The 22,743-nt window shown below is 32.5% G+C and overlaps 1 protein-coding gene across 2 annotated transcripts; it reads left to right on the top strand.

Moving 5' to 3' along the window:
- The first annotated feature begins 89 nt into the window (after positions 1 to 89).
- LOC120348776 (gastrula zinc finger protein XlCGF57.1-like) lies at positions 90 to 12,827 on the top strand. 2 transcript variants are annotated; one of them, XM_039440985.1, is made up of 4 exons: positions 90 to 248; positions 5,464 to 5,602; positions 7,640 to 9,308; positions 12,520 to 12,827. In XM_039440985.1, exons 2-4 carry the CDS (start codon positions 5,464 to 5,466, stop codon positions 12,542 to 12,544), a joined length of 1,833 nt encoding a protein of 610 aa, XP_039296919.1. In that variant the 5' UTR covers positions 90 to 248; the 3' UTR covers positions 12,545 to 12,827. The 2 variants fall into 2 exon arrangements, with proteins under 2 accessions (XP_039296919.1, XP_039296918.1); XM_039440984.1 differs by lacking the exon at positions 12,520 to 12,827 and having other exon boundaries at positions 7,640 to 9,826.
- The last annotated feature ends 9,916 nt before the right edge of the window (positions 12,828 to 22,743 follow it).

Below are 22,743 nucleotides of genomic sequence, written 5' to 3'. Positions count from 1 at the left end.
ATCCCACTCCCACTCCTTCAATTGAGACGACTTTTTCACGGGAGTGTACCGGTCAGCTATCATCAACTATACAGTTAGCACTGGGCACAGCTCAGCTGCGGGGCTCTTGAAAAGTAAAAAAGTAAAACTAGTATTTTGTGAGAGAGGTCAGTTCTATTCAGGTCTCCATATGTACACCATCTGCGTCTGGAAGAGGTTGAGTTAAGCTACAGCAGATATTTTTATTATTTTATCACATTCTTATAAAGGTAAGTGTAATATAAATATTTAATGACAAATTTAATTCTTTTTATTAATAAAAATACACATCAATTTACCCGTCGCACAACTACATTAATGGGATACTCCGATACCAGAAGAAGGCCATGAGAATAATACTTGACAACATGGAACACTGGAAGCCGCTATGTCGGGAGTATATTAAGGTCCCCACTGTGATTTCTAGGCCCGGCCCCAGGGGTGGACGGACCGGGCGGCCGCTCAGGGCGGCAGATTTTTGGGGGCGGCAATTTTAAGGAAAGGAAATTCTTTAAATACAATTAAATAATAAATTTGTAATATTAAATATGGATAGTAAAATTTTATAAGAAGCTTTTCCAAACTCAAGCTGATATATTATCTAAGATCGACAATGTCCCAGGAACGTCTGAGTGGTCTAGCGAACATGAAATAGCTCAGTCCCTAGATTTTGAAGAACTGGAGAAGGAATAATACCTTAAATAAGTTTAAGAAAATATTTTTTTTTCTAATTATTGAAAATAATTTGTTTTTTTTAAACTACATAAACAAGGAATTGTTGTATGCAAAGGTCAGACGAGTTCTACTTAATTAAACAGGTGTGTTGAACAAACTCGTGTTTTAACAATATTCTAGTTTTAATTACTTAACAAGTTAAATAGGCCTAATACTCTCTTGCTGTCTCTTGATTTAAAACTACCGTCTTAATAATGTTTTCATGATGTAGGGGTTGGGATTTTTGATATGCTCACCTCCAAACTAGTGTCAACAAAGCTGCAAAGTCTAAAATTGTGTTCCAAACATTCCCTCCAAATTTCATTGTCAACTGATCTATTGTTGCTGAACAGAAAATTCCACTCTCAACACTAAAACTGCTGCAACAGTCGTAGGGAAATGCGTAAAATAGTGAAAATATATATCAAATTAAAGATAATTTGATGCTCCATCAGCTCATAATCAGCACGGATTTTTTCCATCAATCGTTCAAAAATTATAAGGCCGAAAAGATGAAAAAATTTGAGGCAGAAGTTTTTTTTTCAAAAAATGTTTCACCTTCAAGAGCGAGCGGATATCTCAGAAACTAAATGAAAAAATGGTACTTTCAAACCACCCCCACCCCTTTAACACATGGAGGTAGGGATGAGGACTTTTGATATATTAATCCTCTTACTATCCTTATAAGAGCTGTGGAGTTGAAAATTGTGTTCCAAAAATTTTCTCTCTATAAAGGGGTATCCTTAGTTTTCCTCCCCCCAAATCAGTGCTTCTTTGTGAAAAATATAAATAAATAATAAATTGTATAATTACTTTTTCCATTTTCTTGGATTATTTTACGCCTATGAACATTTGGATGGTGACCATTTCATAGCCTAATAAGGTACCGTACATCAAGCAAAGCCATCAACTCGTTGTTATTGTGGTTCGTTTACAGTCGCCGTATACAGTCTTTCCCTATCTTATGCACTGTGGCGACTAAATGGCACCTAAAGACTGAACCATTGCTCGGTTGATACTGCAACTCAGTGGAGTGATGGGGGGAAAGTTTTGGAATGCATAGGTGACTCATTCACTGACACCACCCCATTCAATAGTTTTGTGCAGCAAAAAAAACTGACACTGTTGTACTATTAACAAAAGCGCGACTGCTGGAAGGTTAAGGATGAAAAAACAAAAACCAAATTGACATTACTAAAATTGTGGGTAAAACAAAACTTATTTTAAAATTGAGAATTGAGTTGGCTGAATCACCAATTTTTGGCAATTTTAATTGTGTAAAAATTATTAGAACTCGACAATTTTTATATTATTTTACTGTGCATTTATATTATGTTTATCAAGTAGTTGATTATTGATGGAATTTAACATCCATAGAATTAATATTATCCATCAACAGAATTGTATCATTTGCACTGCTGTTATTAGATTAAAAAACGTATTTCTTATTTTTAGAACTCTTGGCTGGAGCTCAAGGCTTCTTATACCAGTCACGCCAAAAAATTTTGTAATTTCATGGTTATTTTATTTGTAAAAATATTTCTTGTATTTGGCAATAAATTCATTATCCATTAAACCCTCCATAAGCTATAGTGAGGTCCACGGTCGTTATAATGGCAGTGGAGAAAGATAGGAGAAAAACGTTTCCGAACCTCTGTCTTGTCAATACAATCTATAGACGGTAGTTGATACAGGTTTATTGATGAAATATTAACTGTTCATTCTCATTTGAAATAATCAATAATTATATTTTATCATCAATAAATTATATTTTATCATCAATAAATAATATTTTTCAATAGTTTCATAATTAAAATGAAATACCGTTTGTTAATTAATTATTGATTCTACATTGTTAAAAGACGATCTGGCAACAGAGAAAAGCGTGAAAGAGATAGCGCTATCCGCTTTGTTGAATATGATAGACAAGGATAGCAATACCATTGCTAATCAAACACTGCCATTATAACGTGGACTTCACTATATGAATACGTACTTACTATCAATTGATGCAATGCAGTTTCAAGTATGGTACTGTTGTTAACAAATAAATACAGTACAAGTACAAGAGTTCATTGAAAATAAACAAATTAATAATTTGTTTCAGATATTAGCTTTCAACTTTTGTTGAAATCTTCATTTTTTGTTAAAAATCAGCTTCGGTCCCTGCAAAAATCCAAATGAGATTTTCTAAATTAGTAGTCTCTAAAGCTGCGTTTAAACCAAAGTAACAAACAAAATGTTAATAACTTAATCCTTATAGATTCTATTAGATTGAACATAATTTATCAATAACTTATCATACACATGATGAACATAATGTGTTTGTCAAGTTCTTAGTTCAAAGTTTGACTAACTTTAGTGTAAATGCCGCTTAAGATTGAAAATTGAGAAATATGGTGTGTGCATTTTTTTACCCAAATATCTCGAAAAATTTTGAGTTTAGACTATCAAATGACTAGACATTTTTTCTTCAGAATTTATCATTTTAAAGCTTTATATAGTTTAAAATTCCTATCAATCACCATGAAAATAGGTTAACATCTTTTAAAGCAAAAACATTTCTCTTTTTTGCAATATCTCAAAAACTACTCAAGTTACGGACCTGAAACCGGTTTCATTGGATCCCTTATCAAATTTATATATATAAAAGCGAAATGGCACTCACTCACTGACTGGCTGACTCACTCACTCGCAGAACTAAAAATCTACCGGACCAAAAACGTTCAAATTTGGTAGGTATGTTCAAATGGCCCTTTAGAGGCGCACTAAGAAATCTTTTTGCGATATTTTAACTCTAAGGGTGGTTTTTAAGGGTTTAAAGATCTTCTAGCATGTATATTCTTCTTATTCCAATATCTTAAAATTTTAATTGAAATGTCCATACCATAATATGTTAATATAGAACTATAATCTTGAGAGAGTACCTCTTCGAAACAGTTGTTCTGGTAACTAAATTACAAATTTTGTCAGGTTGGCATTAAGTTGAGTTGACTTTGTTAGGTTGGTACCAAGTTGAAGATTGAAATGCATCTATCCAGGACCTCCTAAATACAATTTATGCAGTTAGTTAAAATTAGCGTTTTCTCAGCTTTTCTGCGTTTCCTCAACTTTTTCAATAATATTGATGGAAATATATTAAAAAAAAATCAGTACACAGGTTTAGCTGAGGTGAAGAATTTTGTTCGCCAAAGTTTTTCGAGATCAAATTGACATAATACGTTCAAATTCGGTACAGAGCTTCCGCTGAGGTCTACATGCAGGCGAGCGAAGCCCGCAGATCTTATTTCTGGACGATCCAGTCGGGGGTCCAGTGGGCGGAGCCCCCTGGCTAGACGGATATGGCGAGTGAAGCGAGCCTGACGGCTAGTTTTATATAAAGACCTCTAGATTGCAACATTTAGAAACCTATTGTGGCCATAAAAAAATGATAAAAAATTTCAACTTTCCACCATGTTTGTTATTCTAATCCTTGGAAATCGACAACAATGTGATACATGGTTAAAAACCGTCTTGATCTCTCCTAATGATGGAGAGCCTCATTGCTGGATTCCACGGCCCATATACTAAAGCTTGGTTTACACCAAAGTTATTATAGTCCAGTCAATACCATGTATAGATATGGTATACATTTTATACATTTTTACATACATTTTCCATGTATAGACATGAAAAAGGGGTTATGCTTGCAATTTATATAACAAGGGATATTGGGCAGTTTTGGTTGATTTTCCTTTTTGGAAGCCATTCTTTTCATCTCATATGAAGATAATTTGTTGTAGATGCATCAGCAATCTATTTAAGACCACTCTTCCAAAAAAATTACCACTTTTAATAGTCAATAATAATAAGTTAGAATGAAGGCATTCTCAAACAGAATGAAGGCTTACTGGGAGGAGAAAAAATGGAGAGTACCCAATAATGTGGTTCATAGACTTCCACTATGGGAGCTAGACTTAAAAAAAAAGTTATTTGTATATCTAGTGAAAAGAGCTGTTTTTCCTGAGGGAAAAGTTTGAAGCCTGAGGCGAAGCCGAGGGCAACAATTTCCCTGAGGGAGAAGAAACATTTTCCACTTGTGATATACACAACATTTTTCCTCCACCCACATTTTTATAAAAACTGCAAATAAAATCATTTTTAAAAACGTACGTGACCAAACAATGTGTTACAACATGATCTAAAAAGTAAACAGAAACAGCTGGCTTGTAATCACAGTTCTCCGCCGACAGCGCTATCTGTCAGCAAAAGATGTGACAACAATGGCTGCCACAACTAAAGCTATGATGAAGTTCCCGTTTCAAATTTGATTAGTTAATAAGGAATATTCGTTGGTTGGTATTTTGAATAGCATGGAATATAAAAAATATTTATCCATTTTTTTAGTATAGTGATATGAAGTTTGTAATAATTCTAGCATACAAACATATATTTCATATGTTGATCAAATCTGGTTGAGGATTTGAATTTAGTTGGCTCAATGACTGACTACTCTATATGCTTCCTCATCTGAGCTTAGACCTTCTGACCTATTACAATGTAAGTTTTTAAAATAGAGATGCTTCCCATGTTATTTAAATGGAGTCACTTTTACTCCTTAAGGAGTTTTTCTGTTTTTTACTACCGAGAGCAAAAAAGTGACACTTTGTTTCAGGGAGTAAAGTAGGTACTTTAGACAGTAGGTAGAGGGAAAAAATAGTACTCCTGGCATTGATTGTGTATGTGTTGCAGATGGCGACAGTTACTGTTAAAAAGGAGGAGGAGGAGGATGATAGCAGCCAGCAACCAGCTGCAGTGGAAGATGATTGCAGCCAACAACATTATTTAATCCCTGGCTACAACATGATCTTCATCAAAGAGGAGGCATATGGTGAGATGCATTCTATCACTAATTTGATTGACTATAGTGGAGTCCACGTTATAATGGCAGTGTTTAATTAGCATTGGTATTGCTATCCTTGTCTAACATCCAACAAAGCGCATAGTGTTATCTCTTTCTCGCTTTGCTCTGTTGCCAGATCGTCTTTCAACGATGCAGAATTGATAATTAATTAACAAAATAGTTCGTCTTGATAATTTATTTTGAAATTATTGAAAAATATAATTTCTTGCTTAATAAAATATAATTGATGATTTAAAACGAGAATGAACAGTTAATATTACATCAATAAACCTGTATCTGATACCGTCTATAGAAGGCATTGACAAGACAGAGGATCGGCAACGTTGTTCTGCTATCTTTCTCCACTGCCATTATAACGTGGACCTCACTATAGGCTTTGAATATTCTTTTGATTTATGATGTTTGGATTTATAGTGAAGTCCACGTTATAATGGCAGTGGAGAAATATAGGAGAAAAATGTTGCTGAACCTCTGTCTTGTCAATGCCTTCTATAGACAGTAGCTGATACAGGTTTATTGATGTAATATTAACTGTTCATTCTCGTTTAAAATCATCAATTATATTTTATTAAGCAAGGAAATATATTTTTCAATAATTTCACAATTATTAAGACAAACTATTTTGTTAATTAATTATCAATTCTACATTGTTAAAAGACGATCTGGCAACAGAGCGAAGCAAGAAAGAGATAACACTATCTGCTTTGTTGGATGTTAGACAAGGATAGCAATACCGTTGCTAATCAAACACTGCCATTATAACGTGGACTTCACTATAGTTTTAGAGAAACACAAACCAAAGCAATAGTGTGGGCTTTTCTCCAGAAGGGTTAGTCTATGTGCTGGGTAACCTAGGATTGAGCTACCACTACCTACTCCTATTATGAACTTCTTTCATATTATCCGCCTTAGAATGCAAAATTTCAGAAAACCTTGTGTATACATCAACGCGCAGTTAAAAAAGAATATTCCTGCCAAATCTCTTAGAATTCTATCAACGTGTTTGGCCGTAATCGCGTTACATACATACATACAGATTAAAGAAAATCCGAGTTAAAATACAACTATTTTTTATCATAGCTCTGCACCATTCCTAAATCATTTGTTGGCTATTATGAAGAAATATAGTGAAATACTAAAATATTTTATCACAATAATGGAAATGTATCATTAAAACATGACAACAAATATTATTTTGACAAGAAATATATATTTTAGATGAAATTGATGATTATTAACAATAAATATTGGGGACCAAGTTTCGCTCTGGAGTACAAAAGCATAAAATATTTATTATGAAAGAAGGAATTATAATAACATTCATGGTTCATACAGAAATGTTCTATCTAATCACAGTAAATTGAGTTTAATTCCCAGAGGAATGCAAAAATTTCCCTCACAAAGGCCCGGTTGCACAAAAGCAGGTTGAATTTTAATCCTGATTAATTTCACGTGAACCAAATCAGAGAAGACCATTTCAAAAAGATGGATCTACTGGAATTAATCAGGATTGAAAATAACCCGGTTTTTTTGCAACCGGCACTAAGTACCTGATTGAATGATTACAAAAGTTGAACAGCTGAGTCATAATTTTGACAAAGTCCCACACACATAAACTTGCTCACTCACTTCCATCATCAACAGACGACGAAATAATTATTATCAGCTGTTTTTCCAAGGATGAGTTTTCCCAGGGATGAGACCTAGTGTAATCGAATTTTTCTATTATAAACCTACTATGCTCTGAATTTTGTAAGAATCGTTAGAGCCGTTTTCGATATCCAGTGAAATACAAACATATAAACAGAAATTGCTCGTTTAATAGTATAGGATTAATATTGTATCAGATATGTTGGGGGGAATTGCAGCTTTCTATCTTAGGTGATGGTAACAGAAAATTTTTAACAGTTATCCTATCATTTTCACCCACTTTATAACATGAATGTCACTTTATTATAATATCCTGTGTTCACAATCCACAAATTGTATTATTGATGATTGCAGATGAGCAAGAGTCTGAGGGGAGTTCAGTAAAGAGTGAACCAGAGATGTGGCCTTCAAACTGCAGCACATCTGGCCGAGACTATGCAACAGAAGTGGGTGGACTGAATGAGCATGCAATCTCTCCAGTGGAAAAATGCACTGAGTCATCTGTGGCTGGCAAAGACTTCAAGCTCCATAGCTGTGCTCACTGTAGCTATAAAACGCCAAAGATTAGTAAGTTGAAGAAACACATTAGAAAACACACTGGAGAAAAACGTTTCACCTGCAAGTTTTGTGACTTCAAATGTGATCAGTTAGGTGCTTTGAAATTACATACCAAAACACATACAGGAGAAAAACCTTTCAGCTGCGAGTTTTGTGACTTCAAATGTGCTCAGTTAGGTAATTTGAAAAAACATATCAAAACACATACAGGAGAAAAACCTTTCAGCTGCGAGTTTTGTGACTACAAAAGTGCTTGCTCAGGTCATTTGAAAAGACATATCAAAACACATACAGGAGAAAAACCTTTCAGCTGCGAGTTTTGTGACTACAAAAGTGCTTGGTTAGGTGATTTGAAATTACATACCAGAACACATACTGGAGAAAAACCTTTCAGCTGTAAGCTTTGTGACTTCAAAAGTGCTCGTTCAGCTAGTTTGAAAATACATATCAGAACACATACAGGAGAAAAACCTTTCAGCTGCGAGTTTTGTGACTTCAAATGTGCTCGGCTATATGATTTGAAAAGTCATATCAGAACACATACAGGAGAAAAACCTTTCATCTGCGAGATTTGTGACTTCAAATGTGCTCAGTTAGGTTATTTGAAAGAACATATCAAAACACATACAGGAGAAAAACCTTTCAGCTGCGAGTTTTGTGACTTCAAATGTGCTCAGTTACGTAATTTGAAAAGACATATCAAAACACATACAGGAGAAAAACCTTTCAGCTGCGAGTTTTGTGACTTCAAATGTGCTCAGTTACGTAATTTGAAAAGACATATCAAAACACATACAGGAGAAAAACCTTTCAGCTGCGAGTTTTGTGACTACAAAAGTGCTTGGTTAGGTAATTTGAAAGAACATATCAAAACACATACAGGAGAAAAACCTTTCAGCTGCGAGTTTTGTGACTTCAAATGTGCTCAGCTATGTACTTTGAAATTACATACCAGAACACATACTGGAGAAAAACCTTTCAGCTGCGAGTTTTGTGACTTCAAAAGTGCTCGCATAAGTAATTTGAAAACACATATCAGAACACATACAGGAGAAAAACCTTTCATCTGCGAGTTTTGTGACTTCAAATGTGCTCGGTTAGGTGATTTGAAAAAACATATCAGAACACATACAGGAGAAAAACCTTTCAGCTGCGAGTTTTGTGCCTTCAAATGTGCTCAGTTAGGTAATTTGAAAAGACATATCAAAACACATACAGGAGAAAAACCTTTCAGCTGCGAGTTTTGTGACTACAAAAGTGCTTGGTTAGGTAATTTGAAAGAACATATCAAAACACATACAGGAGAAAAACCTTTCAGCTGCGAGTTTTGTGACTTCAAATGTGCTCAGCTATGTACTTTGAAATTACATACCAGAACACATACTGGAGAAAAACCTTTCAGCTGCGAGTTTTGTGACTTCAAAAGTGCTCGCATAAGTAATTTGAAAACACATATCAGAACACATACAGGAGAAAAACCTTTCATCTGCGAGTTTTGTGACTTCAAATGTGCTCGGTTAGGTGATTTGAAAAAACATATCAGAACACATACAGGAGAAAAACCTTTCAGCTGCGAGTTTTGTGCCTTCAAATGTGCTCAGTTAGGTAATTTGAAAGAACATATCAAAACACATACAGGAGAAAAACCTTTCAGCTGCGAGTTTTGTGACTACAAAAGTGCTTTGTTAGGTAATTTGAAAATACATATCAGAACTCATACAGCAGAAAAACCGTTCAGCTGCGAGTTTTGTGACTTCAAATGTGCTCAGTTACGTAATTTGAAATTACATACCAGAACACATACTGGAGAAACACCTTTCAGCTGCGAGTTTTGTGACTACAAAAGTGCTTGGTTAGGTAATTTGAATAGACATATCAAAACACATCCCAGGTAGCACAGAAACGTTGAAATAACGTTACAAACACGTAATACCTTAACATTGAAAAGACGTTGAAATTCAACGTTGAAAACACGAAAAAATGTCCGCCGTTTCCACATTATTTTCAACGTTGAATAATAGTTGAAAAAACATTGTAACAACCATTATTTTCAACTATAAATAGACGTTGAAAGCACGTCGTGACAACCATTATTTTCAACTATAAATAGACGTTGAAAGCACGTCGTGACAACCATTATTTTCAACTATAAATAGATGTTGAAAGCACGTCGTGACAACCATTATTTTCAACTATAAATAGACGTTGAATTAGCCATACTTTTGAACCGGTACCTTATCAATTACATGGTAATATTTCTAAAATCATTTGAAAAGAGATGAAAATACGAAATCATATTTCCATTTATTTACATATGATTTCATGTAACAGAAATATTACCGTGCAATGCGGTACATTGGTAAGGTGACATTAAAAACACACAATAAAAACCATATTACTTCATCTCTTTTCTGTATAGGGCTACTTTTTATAGAACTAGAAAGAAAAATAAAAATCTCAGTAGGTTACCCTTTTTGAATTATTTAAACACTATTATTAATCATTATTTAAATGATTCAAAAAGGGTACTGAGATTTTTATTTTTCTTTCCATTTCCATATTACTTCAATTTTGATCCACAAAAATTAGTATGATATAAGTTTCTTTAAAAAACTGAGATGGTTACAACCAAATTACCATGGTAATTTAATATACTCTGCCAAGCTCAAAAACATTTTATGTCTGTAAGAAACATACCTAACTTAAAACTATTATTTCAAGAATTCAGCAGTTGTTTAAAAATCTTGAATTTTTAGTATGATAATTTCATCTGTGGTGAGTGAAAATAGCTCAATTCTTTCTAGCAAATAATATAGATCATCTAAATTTTTACTTGACATTTATGCCAGGTTTAAACTATGCCAATTGGCAAAATAATAATAATTGTCTTCTTAAACCGTCAGCTGATGTTGTCAATTAGTTTTTATTTAGCCATGCCTAGATGATGGTTTTAGAATTAAAAGATTCAATTGATAATTTACACCAGCTGTACATTTCAGAAGACAATATTATTGTCTTGCCAATTGGCATCCTATAAACCCCCCTACATTTTAGTTTTCAGGTATGATGATTGTTTGTGATTTATGCAATAGCCAAACAAATATTTTATTACAGTGTTTCAATAGAAAGGAACTTTCAAAATAACTTTCCACTTTCATTTCATAATACTTTAATATTTTATTAAATATTTGTGTAAAATAAATATAAATATAAACATAAATATTAATGTGTTTAAATATTTTATTTTATACCTTGATATTTTTAATTACCGACAAAATTAGATTGTTTTTTTTTCTCCACTGAAAATACTCTTACTGTCGCATATTTTAGCCAATCCTTAATAGCGTCTTCAATTTGGGTCTTTATGCCCACAGTCGACCCACAAGATTGTTTGATAGAATCTGAAACATAAGGTAATATAAATGTAATGAGAAATTCTATAAATATGAAGGCTGATGAAATTTTGCCACCACATAGGAGTTATTATTTGATACAGGTGTTGCATGGTTAGAAGGGACAAAAGGGATAAAGGGACAAGTACAAAAATTTTTCTCAAGTGCACATCTAATATTTTGTTATACACATTGATATTTTGAATCACAAGGCGAGGTGATGACTGTTTTTTAGATATTCGTTCAAACATTCAAATTGACTAAGAATAAAGTAAGAATATTGGGTTTCCAAATTTTGTAGCATAGACGAATTTTAACTTGAAATACTCCTCTTTCATTAGGCCTATAGAACTAAACAAATAAGGCTCTATATAAAAACGGTAATAAATTTACTTTTTAGATTTATGAGTAAAATGTAATAGTTACTGTAGGTAAATACTTAGTTTTATGAAAAAAAAACAGTTGTATGCCGATATTTTAACCATTTTTTATTGGCCTAATAAATTTTGTAAACCTAGACCAAAAGTTAAAATCACAATGAAATTAATCAAAAATATCCTTGACATATGAGTTGTAAACATTCATAAATTAATTGGAAATTAAATTTTAAAATGAACAAGTTTAAGCTAAATTTCGTCACCATGGAATGACAATATTTGGAAAATGTTAAAATTTATGAGGTGAACTTCGGGCACCCGTTTCCAATTTCTTGGATCATCGAGTTAATTACCGGTACTGAACTTGTTAAAAACAATCACTTTAATGTTGGCCTACATAGACAATTTATTAGTGCCATAGCAACAGACTTCCATTGTTTGCAGGTTAAATCGGGTTATGTTTTAAAAATTTATATTTTTCATTATATTATTAAGTTTCATTCAATTTCTCAACACAAGCAGTCCTGTAACAAAAACAATAGGTACATAGATAGCATAATGAAAATATTTGTGTAGAAATCAAAGTAATTGTAATTTATTTGGAAGTTAAATCCAAATTTCGAACCGTTGAAAACAATGTTGTATTTAAAACGTTGAAAAATTCAACCGCTAACGGTTATTCGACCTCAACAACCAAATTTCAACGTTGGAAACACGTAGGTGTGCTACCTGGGATACAGGAGATAAACCTTTCAGCTGCGAGTTTTGTGACTACAAAAGTGCTTCGTTAGGTAATTTGAAAAAACATATCAGAACTCATACAGCAGAAAAACTGTTCAGCTGTGAGTTTTGTGACTTCAAAAGTGCTTGCATAAGTAATTTGAAAACACATATCAGAACACATAGGTACTGGAGAAACAACTCCTAGCTAAGCAGCACTTATAATTGTCACCTATTATACCACAGCATTAACAAACCATAGCTCTGATTACAGAATCGTTTTTAAACTGTAGAAAAATAATCTATGCCTGCCTGCATGGACCTGTTTTAATTCTGACTCTTCCACTGACTCACTGTCTTATCCAACTTTATTAACCTTCCGGTAGTCACGCCCTACTCAATCACACGAGCAGTCGCGTGTTGTATTTTGTACAACATCCAATTTTCCAAGTTTTATGTACTCTGTATACTGTCAAAACATATTAATCATTTGTATAATTACTTTTTCCATCTTCTTGTATTATTTTACGCCTATGAACATTTGGATGATTACCATCAAATGGTAATTTTCATAGCCCAATAAGGTACATCAAGCAAAGCCATCAATTCTGTGCTATTGGTTCGTTTACAGTCCCTGTATACAGTATTTCCCTATCTTATGCACTGTGGCGACTAAATGGCACCTAAAGACTGAACCATTGCTCGGTTGATACTGCAACTCAGTGGAGTGATGGGGGGAAAGTTTTGGAATGCTTAGGTGACTCATTCACTGACACCACCCCATTCAATAGTTTTGTGCAGCAAAAAACTGACACTGTTGTACTTTTTACAATATCGCGACAGCCAGAAGGTTGATACCTACATCTTCAATTGATACAAATTTATTAATAAGTGAACACTTGGCGGGTAAATCCTTCAGTGCAGTCTGTCATGAATGAGGTTAGCTCTTCTTTCTTTTATTTAATTTTCTTATATTTCATTTATTTGTAATTGAATTCTATACAATGTTAGAAATTGAAATAAACAATATTTAACTTCTCATCACTATTTATTTGGAAAAACATTTAGAAAAAGCAAAAACTTTAGGAGCATTACAACATAAGAATTTCTTGGTCGCCATCTTGCTTGGAACAACAACAAACGATAGTACACATTTGATATAAATGTATGATATATGACTTATCGATATTACAACGTTCGGTATCGATACTTGATATACAAATCTAATACCCCTCCTTACATTTATATCATAATGAAACAAATACAATGATATCAATTACAAAAGAAATATTCAGAATACAAAGCAAATACAAAATCAATATTTATCAAATTACTAATCCACTAAATTAATCAACTTCTTGAATTTTTCAAAAGTTACATGAGTAAGAGCCTTTGTCATGATATCGGCTACGTTACTGTATCTTCAGAACTAACCTTCACAATTTCTACAGTTCCATTAGAAACATTTTCGTGTACAAAATGATAATGTACTTCAATATATTTTGAATTTTTAGTAAAATTACCGTACTTGGCTATGGCCACAGCACCAGAATTGTCTTCATAGATTTTAACTGTTTTTTCAACATCTTGAAAATATACTAACTAACTCAATCACCAATTTCAATTCAGTTACTGCTTCAGACAAAGCTACATATTCAGCAAACGTAGATGATTTAGTTACACTACCTTGTTTCTTTGATTTACAGAATACAATGTTTCCATATAACCTAACAATGTAACCAGTAGTTGACTTTCTATCTACAGAATCAAAACAATCCAAATCATCATTTTCATTATTCTTATTAAAAGTAAGACTTTTTGATTCTTAGTCAAATAAGGATATTTCAAAACTCTCAATGCATATTTGAAATGAGTTTCATTACAACAGTTTTGGAATCGACTCAAATAGTTCACACTGTAACTTATATCTGGTCTTGTACCTGAACTTATATACAACAGAGCACCAATTAAATTTCTGTACTTCAAATCAGTATTTTCATCTGCTTTATCTAATTTGAGATTAGCTTCCATAGGAGTACTATACAGTTTGGAATTGACAATGTTATACTTGTTTCCCAATTGTTCAATATATGAAGTTTGATTCAGTTTCATTTCATTGTAGTCATACTCAATATTAATCCCCAAATAGTTTTTTACTTTACCCATATCTTTCATCCTGAATCTATTTGACAGTAATTGTTTGACATTATCTATCTCTTGTTTGTCAGAGCCACAAATCAAGATATCATCTACAAACATAATCAAGTAAATCTTTACATTATTCTTATCCATAACATACAAACAGTAATCATGCTTGCTTCTTTCAAAACCAATCTGTCTAATAAAATCATCAAAACACATGCCCGAGGGCTTTCTCTTAGACCGTACAAAGATTTCTCTAATTCACATACCTTATCAGTACCATCTTCATAACCATCAGGTTGATTTACATATATTTCTGACATAACTTTACCATTTAGAAAAGCAGTCTGTTTCAACATCCATTTGTTCTACAAATAAGCCTAGTTTACAACAATAGAAAAGTAATGTTTTCAATGACATCATTTTAGCAACTGGAGAATATATATCATCCACTATCTCTTTCTGTTGAAATCCTTTAACAACTAGTCTAGCCTTAAAATTATTGCCTATTTTTTAGTAAATACCCACTTAACATCAAGTATTTTTTTATTCTCTGGTTTGTCAACCATTATCAAGGTTTTGTTTGCATCTCTTTATTGCATCTCTTTTTTGCATCTCTTTATTCATTGCTTTAATCCAGCTTTGCGATTCATCAGAATTTATTGCTTCACTATAACTAACAGGGCCAATACTGCAAATGTTTACATCAAGAGAATTATTATATACATAGTAGTCATTCAGTTTCACTGGAGGTTTTCTATTTCTCTGAGGTTTGGCTTCTACTGAGGTAGAATCTGCAACATTATCCTCACATTTACTTTCTACAGATTCTGTTTCATCATTGAAATCAATACATTTTACATTTTCTTCGACTATATCAACATGCCTAGCAACTATGATCTTATTGTTCAGTAAAACTCTATATCCTACATCACTATAACCTAACAGTATTCCTAACTCAGCTTTCTTGTCCCACTTTGAAATGTGTTTAGCTTCTGGGATTCTAACAAATACCCTACTACCATACAATTTCAAATATTGAATAGTTGGCTTCTTGCCAAATACTATTTCATATGGGGTCTTTTTATCAATTGTGTTTGCCAATGTCCTATTCTTGAGATAAGCAGCAGTACAAACTATTTCTGGCCAAAATCGTTTATGAACTCTAGCTTCTGATAACAAACATCTTGCCATATCCATGATAGATCTATTATATCTTTCAGCTGTCCCATTCAAGTCATGTACATATGGAGGAAGGCATGCATTTATTACAATACCTTTCTCTCCAGCCAAGTCAAAAATTTTGGAATTAATATACTCTGTTCCATTGTCACATCTTAGTTTCTTAATTTTCTTACCAGTAAGGTTTTCAATTTCATTTATATAGCTTACAAAACAATTTATACACTTCACTCTTAGACTTAATTGTATACACCCTACCTAGTTTACTGTAGTCATCAATAAAAGTAAGAAAGTACTTTGCACCACAATATCCAGTAGTAGTATGTGGTCCATTCAAATCAGTATGTACTATTTCTAGTATTTCATTAGCTCTAGTTCTACTTTTATTGAAAGGCAAGTTGTGCATTTTATTTTCAATACAAATCGTACATTTCATGAATTCATTACCCAAATCTTTAGGCAAACCTTCTACCATCTGATTTTCACACATGTTTTTCAGATAAATAAAGTTTACATGTCCTAGCAAACAATGCAGTTTTCCTTTTAAACTTGAATCTACAGTTTTGTCAATAACTTCTGAACTATTTTCTCTACTCTCTTTACATTCAATAGTACTGGTCATCTTATACAAATTGTCAACTTTCCAGGCAATAGCTATTAGAACATTTTCTTGGTTGAATATTTTAGAATTATTACCACAAGAAATAATTTTATGCTCATTGGTAATCTTTGAATAGCTAATTAGTTTTCTGTTCATGTCTTTGACATAATAATACACATTTTTCATTTTAATCTTTTCCTCTCTATTGAAAACTTTGAAATCACTTACTACAGTACCTACTTTTGTTGCTTTTAGAATTCTACCATCACCTACCTTGACATCAATTGGATTTTTAATTCAATACTCTCATAAAAATATTTTTCGTTATTAATGACATGATCAGTACAGCCACTATCCAGTAGCCACTCTATTTTTAACTTACCTAGTGAGTTACTTACTTGGTAGTTTTCAAGTTTTGTATTTTGTACTTCTACATTGAAGTTATTCATTCCTGTTTTATGGGATTTTTGGTAGGATGAGCCAGGCCTTCTTCTCGGCTGCCAGTTGTTGTCTTTCTTCTGCCTACAGTCTCTTTTCAGGTGTCCTTTTTTTCCACAATTGAAGCAGGTCCTTGTTTCTTTCTTGAATGATTTCGGGTGTCCAGAATGTTCCACTGTATACACGTTCGAGTTCGGTTGATTGTCTCTTGTTTTAGTGTTCATCAGGGTAATTTTTTTGTTTTTCACGTAGTCCACCGTCTGGTCTTCTTCTTTTAAAATGTCAATTTAATCGCCGATGTATGAGTAAGAGTCCGGTAACATTCTCAACATATAATTGAGTTTTTCCTTTTCCGTGACCATCGCACCTGTGCTTTTAAGTTTGTTTACTGTATTCTCAAAATTGCTGAAGAATTCAGTTACATCACTGTAGTCTCTCAATCTTAATTTGTCAAGTTTATTCCGGCACACTATCTGAAGAGCGGTTGATTGTTTGAGATACATCTGGTCGAATTTCCATATTATATCATAAGCAGTTTCAATATCGCTAATAAAATCAAGCTGCTTGTTTGTGATCCCACTATAAATGTAGTTAATAGCTTTCACATCCATGGTTAACCATTCGCTGTCTTTGTCGGATTCTTGTTTAGGTCGAGTTACGACAATGTCACACTTTTTCATTTTTAGGAACATAATTAATCATCTCTTCCATGAAGAGTATTCTTGTCCGTCGAATATAGGAATATTCACGTTGCCTTCGGCCATGTTGAAGCTCCTTCCTTTCAGCCACGTTGCACGTTCACTATTTCTTCTTCAAACAGAGTTTCTGTTCACTAAAATCTTTCAAACCAACGGCCTGCTACCATGTTGGAAATTGAAATAAACACTATTTAACTTTTCATCACTATTTATTTGGAGAAACATTTAGAAAAAGCAAAAACTTTAGGAACATTACAACATAAGAATTTCTTGGTCACCATCTTGCTTGGAACAACAACAATCGATAGTACACATTCAATATAAATGTATGATACAACTTATAGATATTACAATGTTCAGTATCGATACTCGATATACAAATCTAATATCCATCTTCTTGGATTATTTTATGCCTATGAACATTTGGATGATTATCATCAAATGGTAATTTTCATAGCCCAATAAGATACATCAAGCAAAGCCATCAATTCTGTGCTATTGGTTTGTTTACAGTCCCCGTATACAGTCTTCCCCTATGTTATGCACTGTGGCAACTAAATGGCACCTAAAGACTGAACCATTGCTCGGTTGATACTGCAACTCAGTGGAGTGATGGGGGGAAAGTTTTGGAATGCATAGGTGACTCATTCACTGACACCACCCCATTCAATAGTTTTGTGCAGCAAAAAAACTGACACTGTTGTACTTTTTACAATAGCACGACGGCCAGAAGGTTGATACCTACATCTTCAACTGATACAATTTTATGAATAAGTGAACACTTGGCGGGTAAATCCTTTAGTGCAGTCTGTCATAAATGAGGTTAGCTCTTCATTCTTTTATTTGATTTTTCTTATATTTCATTTATTTGTAATTAAATTCTATACTATTAAATGAGCAATTTCTGTTTATATGTTTATATATCTGTATTGGACCAGATCTCGAAAACGGCTCTAACGATTCTCACGAAATTTGGAATAAAGTAGGTTTATGATATGTGTGCCTGACCTTTTAGAAGATAATAAAAAGATAATTTGGAATAAAATTTAGAATTTTGAAATAGGCCGACACATCTAGAAAATACCTGAGTCTATACTTAATTTATGCAGGTGAACGGGCTAGAACTTCAATTAATTTTGCCATGCCTGATTTAATAGGTTTCCACTATAAACTAACACTTCACTTTGAAATAATTGAAAAATACAAACAACTTCAATTAACATTGGCAACTAAAATCAAACAACAGAAACAACAATTTCATGTTACTTTGTTGACATTCTTCATCTGATTTGGGAGCGCATTACTATCCCTCGTTTAGATAGTAATACATCTGTATGATCTGGATGAAAAGAGCAGTGGACTTTGGTAATAAATTAATGAAACAACTAAGAGTGTTATTTCTGAATCTAACCCAATCATACATAAAGTTTTAAATGATTGTTGTACATTCAAAATTGATCAGAAATTGAATGTAAAACGATCATTAAAGTTACTGGTAGCTAGATAGCTTAGGGAAAATTAATTAATATATGAATACTAGGAAAGGTCAATGCCAAATGAGAACAATAGGTTTATAATCATACACAAATATATTTTGATAAATCAAAGATTGGTGCAAGAAAAAACTTGAACATACAAAAGTTCTAGAAGTGCAAGTAAACATATACTGAGTCAAGAATGATTGACAATACGGTAATAATGATTCAATTGATGAAATTCAAAAAAATTAATATCTACACTTTAAAATGTGATGTTTTTCAAATGTGAGCAATCACCAATCAATGTGATGCTGAAATTTCTAAATACTTCTGAGTTGTAGTTACAAGTAAGCAAAATTTCAAATAAAATAGATTAGAACTATAGTATTAGAAGATATTAAAAGATTGAGTGTGAAAACCTTCTAATAAAATTTGATATAAAAGTGAGTTAGAATTTGTCACGTTATTCTTTATATAAAATAACGATTAGCCTCCTGCTTGGCATCAGTCGGTAAAGCATGAGATTTAATATAATAGGGCGTGGTTTTTCTAATAGGATTCAGTCTTAAAAAATCTTGATAGGCCTAGATATGGGCTTCTCCAATAACTCTTGTAATTCAATAATAATAATATATATATATATAAATGATACTTATACTAGAGAGATGAGGAATATAAAATAAATTGCACACCATGAAAATTTTACACATATATTGTACAAATAATGCAAAGATCAGTCGAGGCAAAAAATATATATAGAGCGATAAAAAATATAATATAAAAATAGAACAATATTTGAAATCAATAAAAATATCACAGGCTAACTTTATATTCTAGATTTATGGCACGAATCATTACCATGTGCCTTTATCTTGAAATCATATGCAATCTTTGGCATGTAGCTGTGACATGTACTTGCTAATACTTGTCGGCTTGGATAATTCAATCATAAATATGTGCTCTAAGATCAGCTTGATAAATTAGCCACTAATAATCCAAATATATCTATATATTAAAATCTCTAGTATTTAGTAGATTTATTTGTATCGAATATATATTTTCATCTCAGGGTACAAGATTCGGCACCTGACGGAATAGGTAGAGCCATTCATCTAGTGAATTAGAACTATGATAAATTATCGCAAATTGTATTGCAAAAATTAAATATTGTATGCATACGTTTGATAGCCTAGATTTCGTACTTCTTTGATTAAACAGAAATTTCTAAAATATTGATCTATATATTTTTCTTTCAATTAAATACCTTTAATACTAATTTTTTACTTGCGCAAGTATTACTCTTATTAATTTCTTAATTTATAATAACCCTTTCGGCGAGCTAGCTTTGATCATCAGATTATTTCGAAGCACTAGGGCGCCCATCACTAAATTCAGATTTAAATCACTCACGTGTCGAAAATCTTCTTGTAAGCCGCCGATGTCGATCCAACTCCATGCGGTCCGGGAATATGGTAGCCGGAATCGTCTCCTCCAAGGGGTTATAAATTTAATTAAAATGAAAAATGACTTCTGCTTCACAATAGCATCACGAAGTCTTCTTAAGAAATTTAATAATTTACTTTAACTTTAACTTTTACAATCATTAGTAAGGTACTTCGCTCTAAAATATTTGGGGTCCTCTTATGGTGGCATCTGGCTGGCGAGTGCTGGTTCTTCCTTCTCAAGTTTTACAGATCCTCTTTCCGACTTTCAAATTAGCATAAAATTTAAATATCTCAATCCTCCGCCATTAAATTCAAATAGATCTTACAAAAAATGCCAAAATATTGCTTAGATTATATGATTAATAATTTCTTTGCATTCGAGCCATATTGATAACATAGATTACACAAATTTTTACACGAAAACTAGTACATTTATATAAATATATATAAATATTTTTAAATTGGCCTACAGTTGCCGCCTATTAACTGCCGTTTTACTATTGGTGCATGCAAATTTTATTAGGTATTCATGCGCCTGGTAACTCTTATTTCCTGAATACATTAAATTATTTTTATTTGGTTTTTTATTTATGCTCTTTGCATGCTAGTTAATATTATATATATTAATATTAATTCCATGCTAACTAATAATTAGCCACGTGGACGGGTGTTTTTTCACATTGCACACCATCCGAATGCAATAAAGCTCTGCCAAGGGGTTTTGGTCAGATTCTACGTTCTTCGGTTTGATCGATCTCTAGGTCACCGATCTGTGAATACATCTATCTAACCTCAATCTTCAAATATTTTATAAATAATATATTTATGAGTAATAAACTTCCTTCAAATCCTTTTTAAGTTCTTGTACCACTTAGCCAGAACAAGCTGATGCTATCTTATCTTGATTATTATCTGCTTGGCGATATTAGCCCATTACTTTATTTTTAGACCTATTATTATTTCTGTTAGGGCTTTTCATCTACCCAAATTTAAACATGTTACACGCGCCCCTGGGTTTGAATTCAAAATATTTGAGAATCACAATGTTTTTAATGAAAACCCACCCTTCAAATACATTGATATACACTATACTTTATTTATAAATTATACTCTCCTACTTCTATCACATTTCGCAGTCATATTTGCTGCATCTCCTTTATACCTTTATCAAAAACAATAACAAATTCTCCTCCTCAACACACATAAAAATATCATAAATATAAATTTCTAAACGTACTCCTCCTGACACCATTTACAACACAGTAATTTTTGAATTCGCCGCTTGCAGGGCTGCCAACTTAACTACACACATTTCATAATTCTCATAAATGATTCCTTTTAGACAATAATTTCGATTCATAAACTTCTGGGCTTATATCTTATAGTATTTCTTAGGTCTTAATATAAATAATTTTCTATACATCAGGTACAATACTTTCTTTTGCTAATGGCTCTTTGGTTTTGGTAATTGGTATTCACTTTAAATCTTTTCAGGTAACAAACGTGGCATAATTAAAAGTAATAAATATAAAAAACATATAAATAAATATATCGACATTAATAAATATAATAAATAACAATAATAAATAACTCTTGGGTACAGTACTTCTTTTTATAAACATATGTTCAACAGATATTACATTCATTTGATTTGGGTGGCTTTGGTCAGCTGGTCGCTGCTCTACAATTCAGAGTGTTACATGTTACAGCAGAATTTGCTATCGACTTTCATAACTAACCTAACTGCTCAATTTTTTCTCTTAAAAAGGTAAATAACAAATTTTAATTTTATTATCCCCGCTTGTGTCCTTTTTTATCTGATGTATATAATTTAATTACATATTTAAAAATTGTTCTTTTCCTTATTGCAGGCTTCTGACGGCTGGAAGGAATTAAAACATTGGATTGTTGCCACGAGGTCCTATACCAATTTTAAATTTTATTAAGGAAGGTTAGTAATTGGCTTGATAGTGTTGTTTTCCTTTGACTTCTTATCATTTATTTGAAATTTGATGATATTTCATGTAGAATTGTTGTGGTTTACTTGCATCTTCTTGCATTCGGTTTGTAGATGTTGCTGTAGGCCGGTTGGTTATCTGCTGTTGGTTTTTTGAGGCTGTCCTAGTTGATAAAATTTTCTTCATGAATATAAAACCCCGGTATCTTGTATACTTTTTTAAACAATTCCTTGATTCATTAATTGTAGTTCCTTTCAATCCATTCCAATCATCCTGTAATTTTAATTCACCTTTCCTCTTATTTTCATCTAATATCCTTGATTTCGGCTCATTATAACTCATTAGGCTTACAACAATAAACATTTTTATAATATTAAATTTCCAATCATCAATAATAAATCCATTTAACAACAACAATACAATATTTTTCGTCTTATCCACAACACAGTCTTTTATTAATATCACAGCC

Source organism: Nilaparvata lugens, chromosome 14, assembly GCF_014356525.2.
Source record: "Nilaparvata lugens isolate BPH chromosome 14, ASM1435652v1, whole genome shotgun sequence".
NCBI lineage: Eukaryota > Metazoa > Arthropoda > Insecta > Hemiptera > Delphacidae > Nilaparvata > Nilaparvata lugens.
The sequence above is the reverse complement of the archived record's forward strand: the minus strand, read 5'-3'. Positions and strand labels throughout refer to the sequence as shown.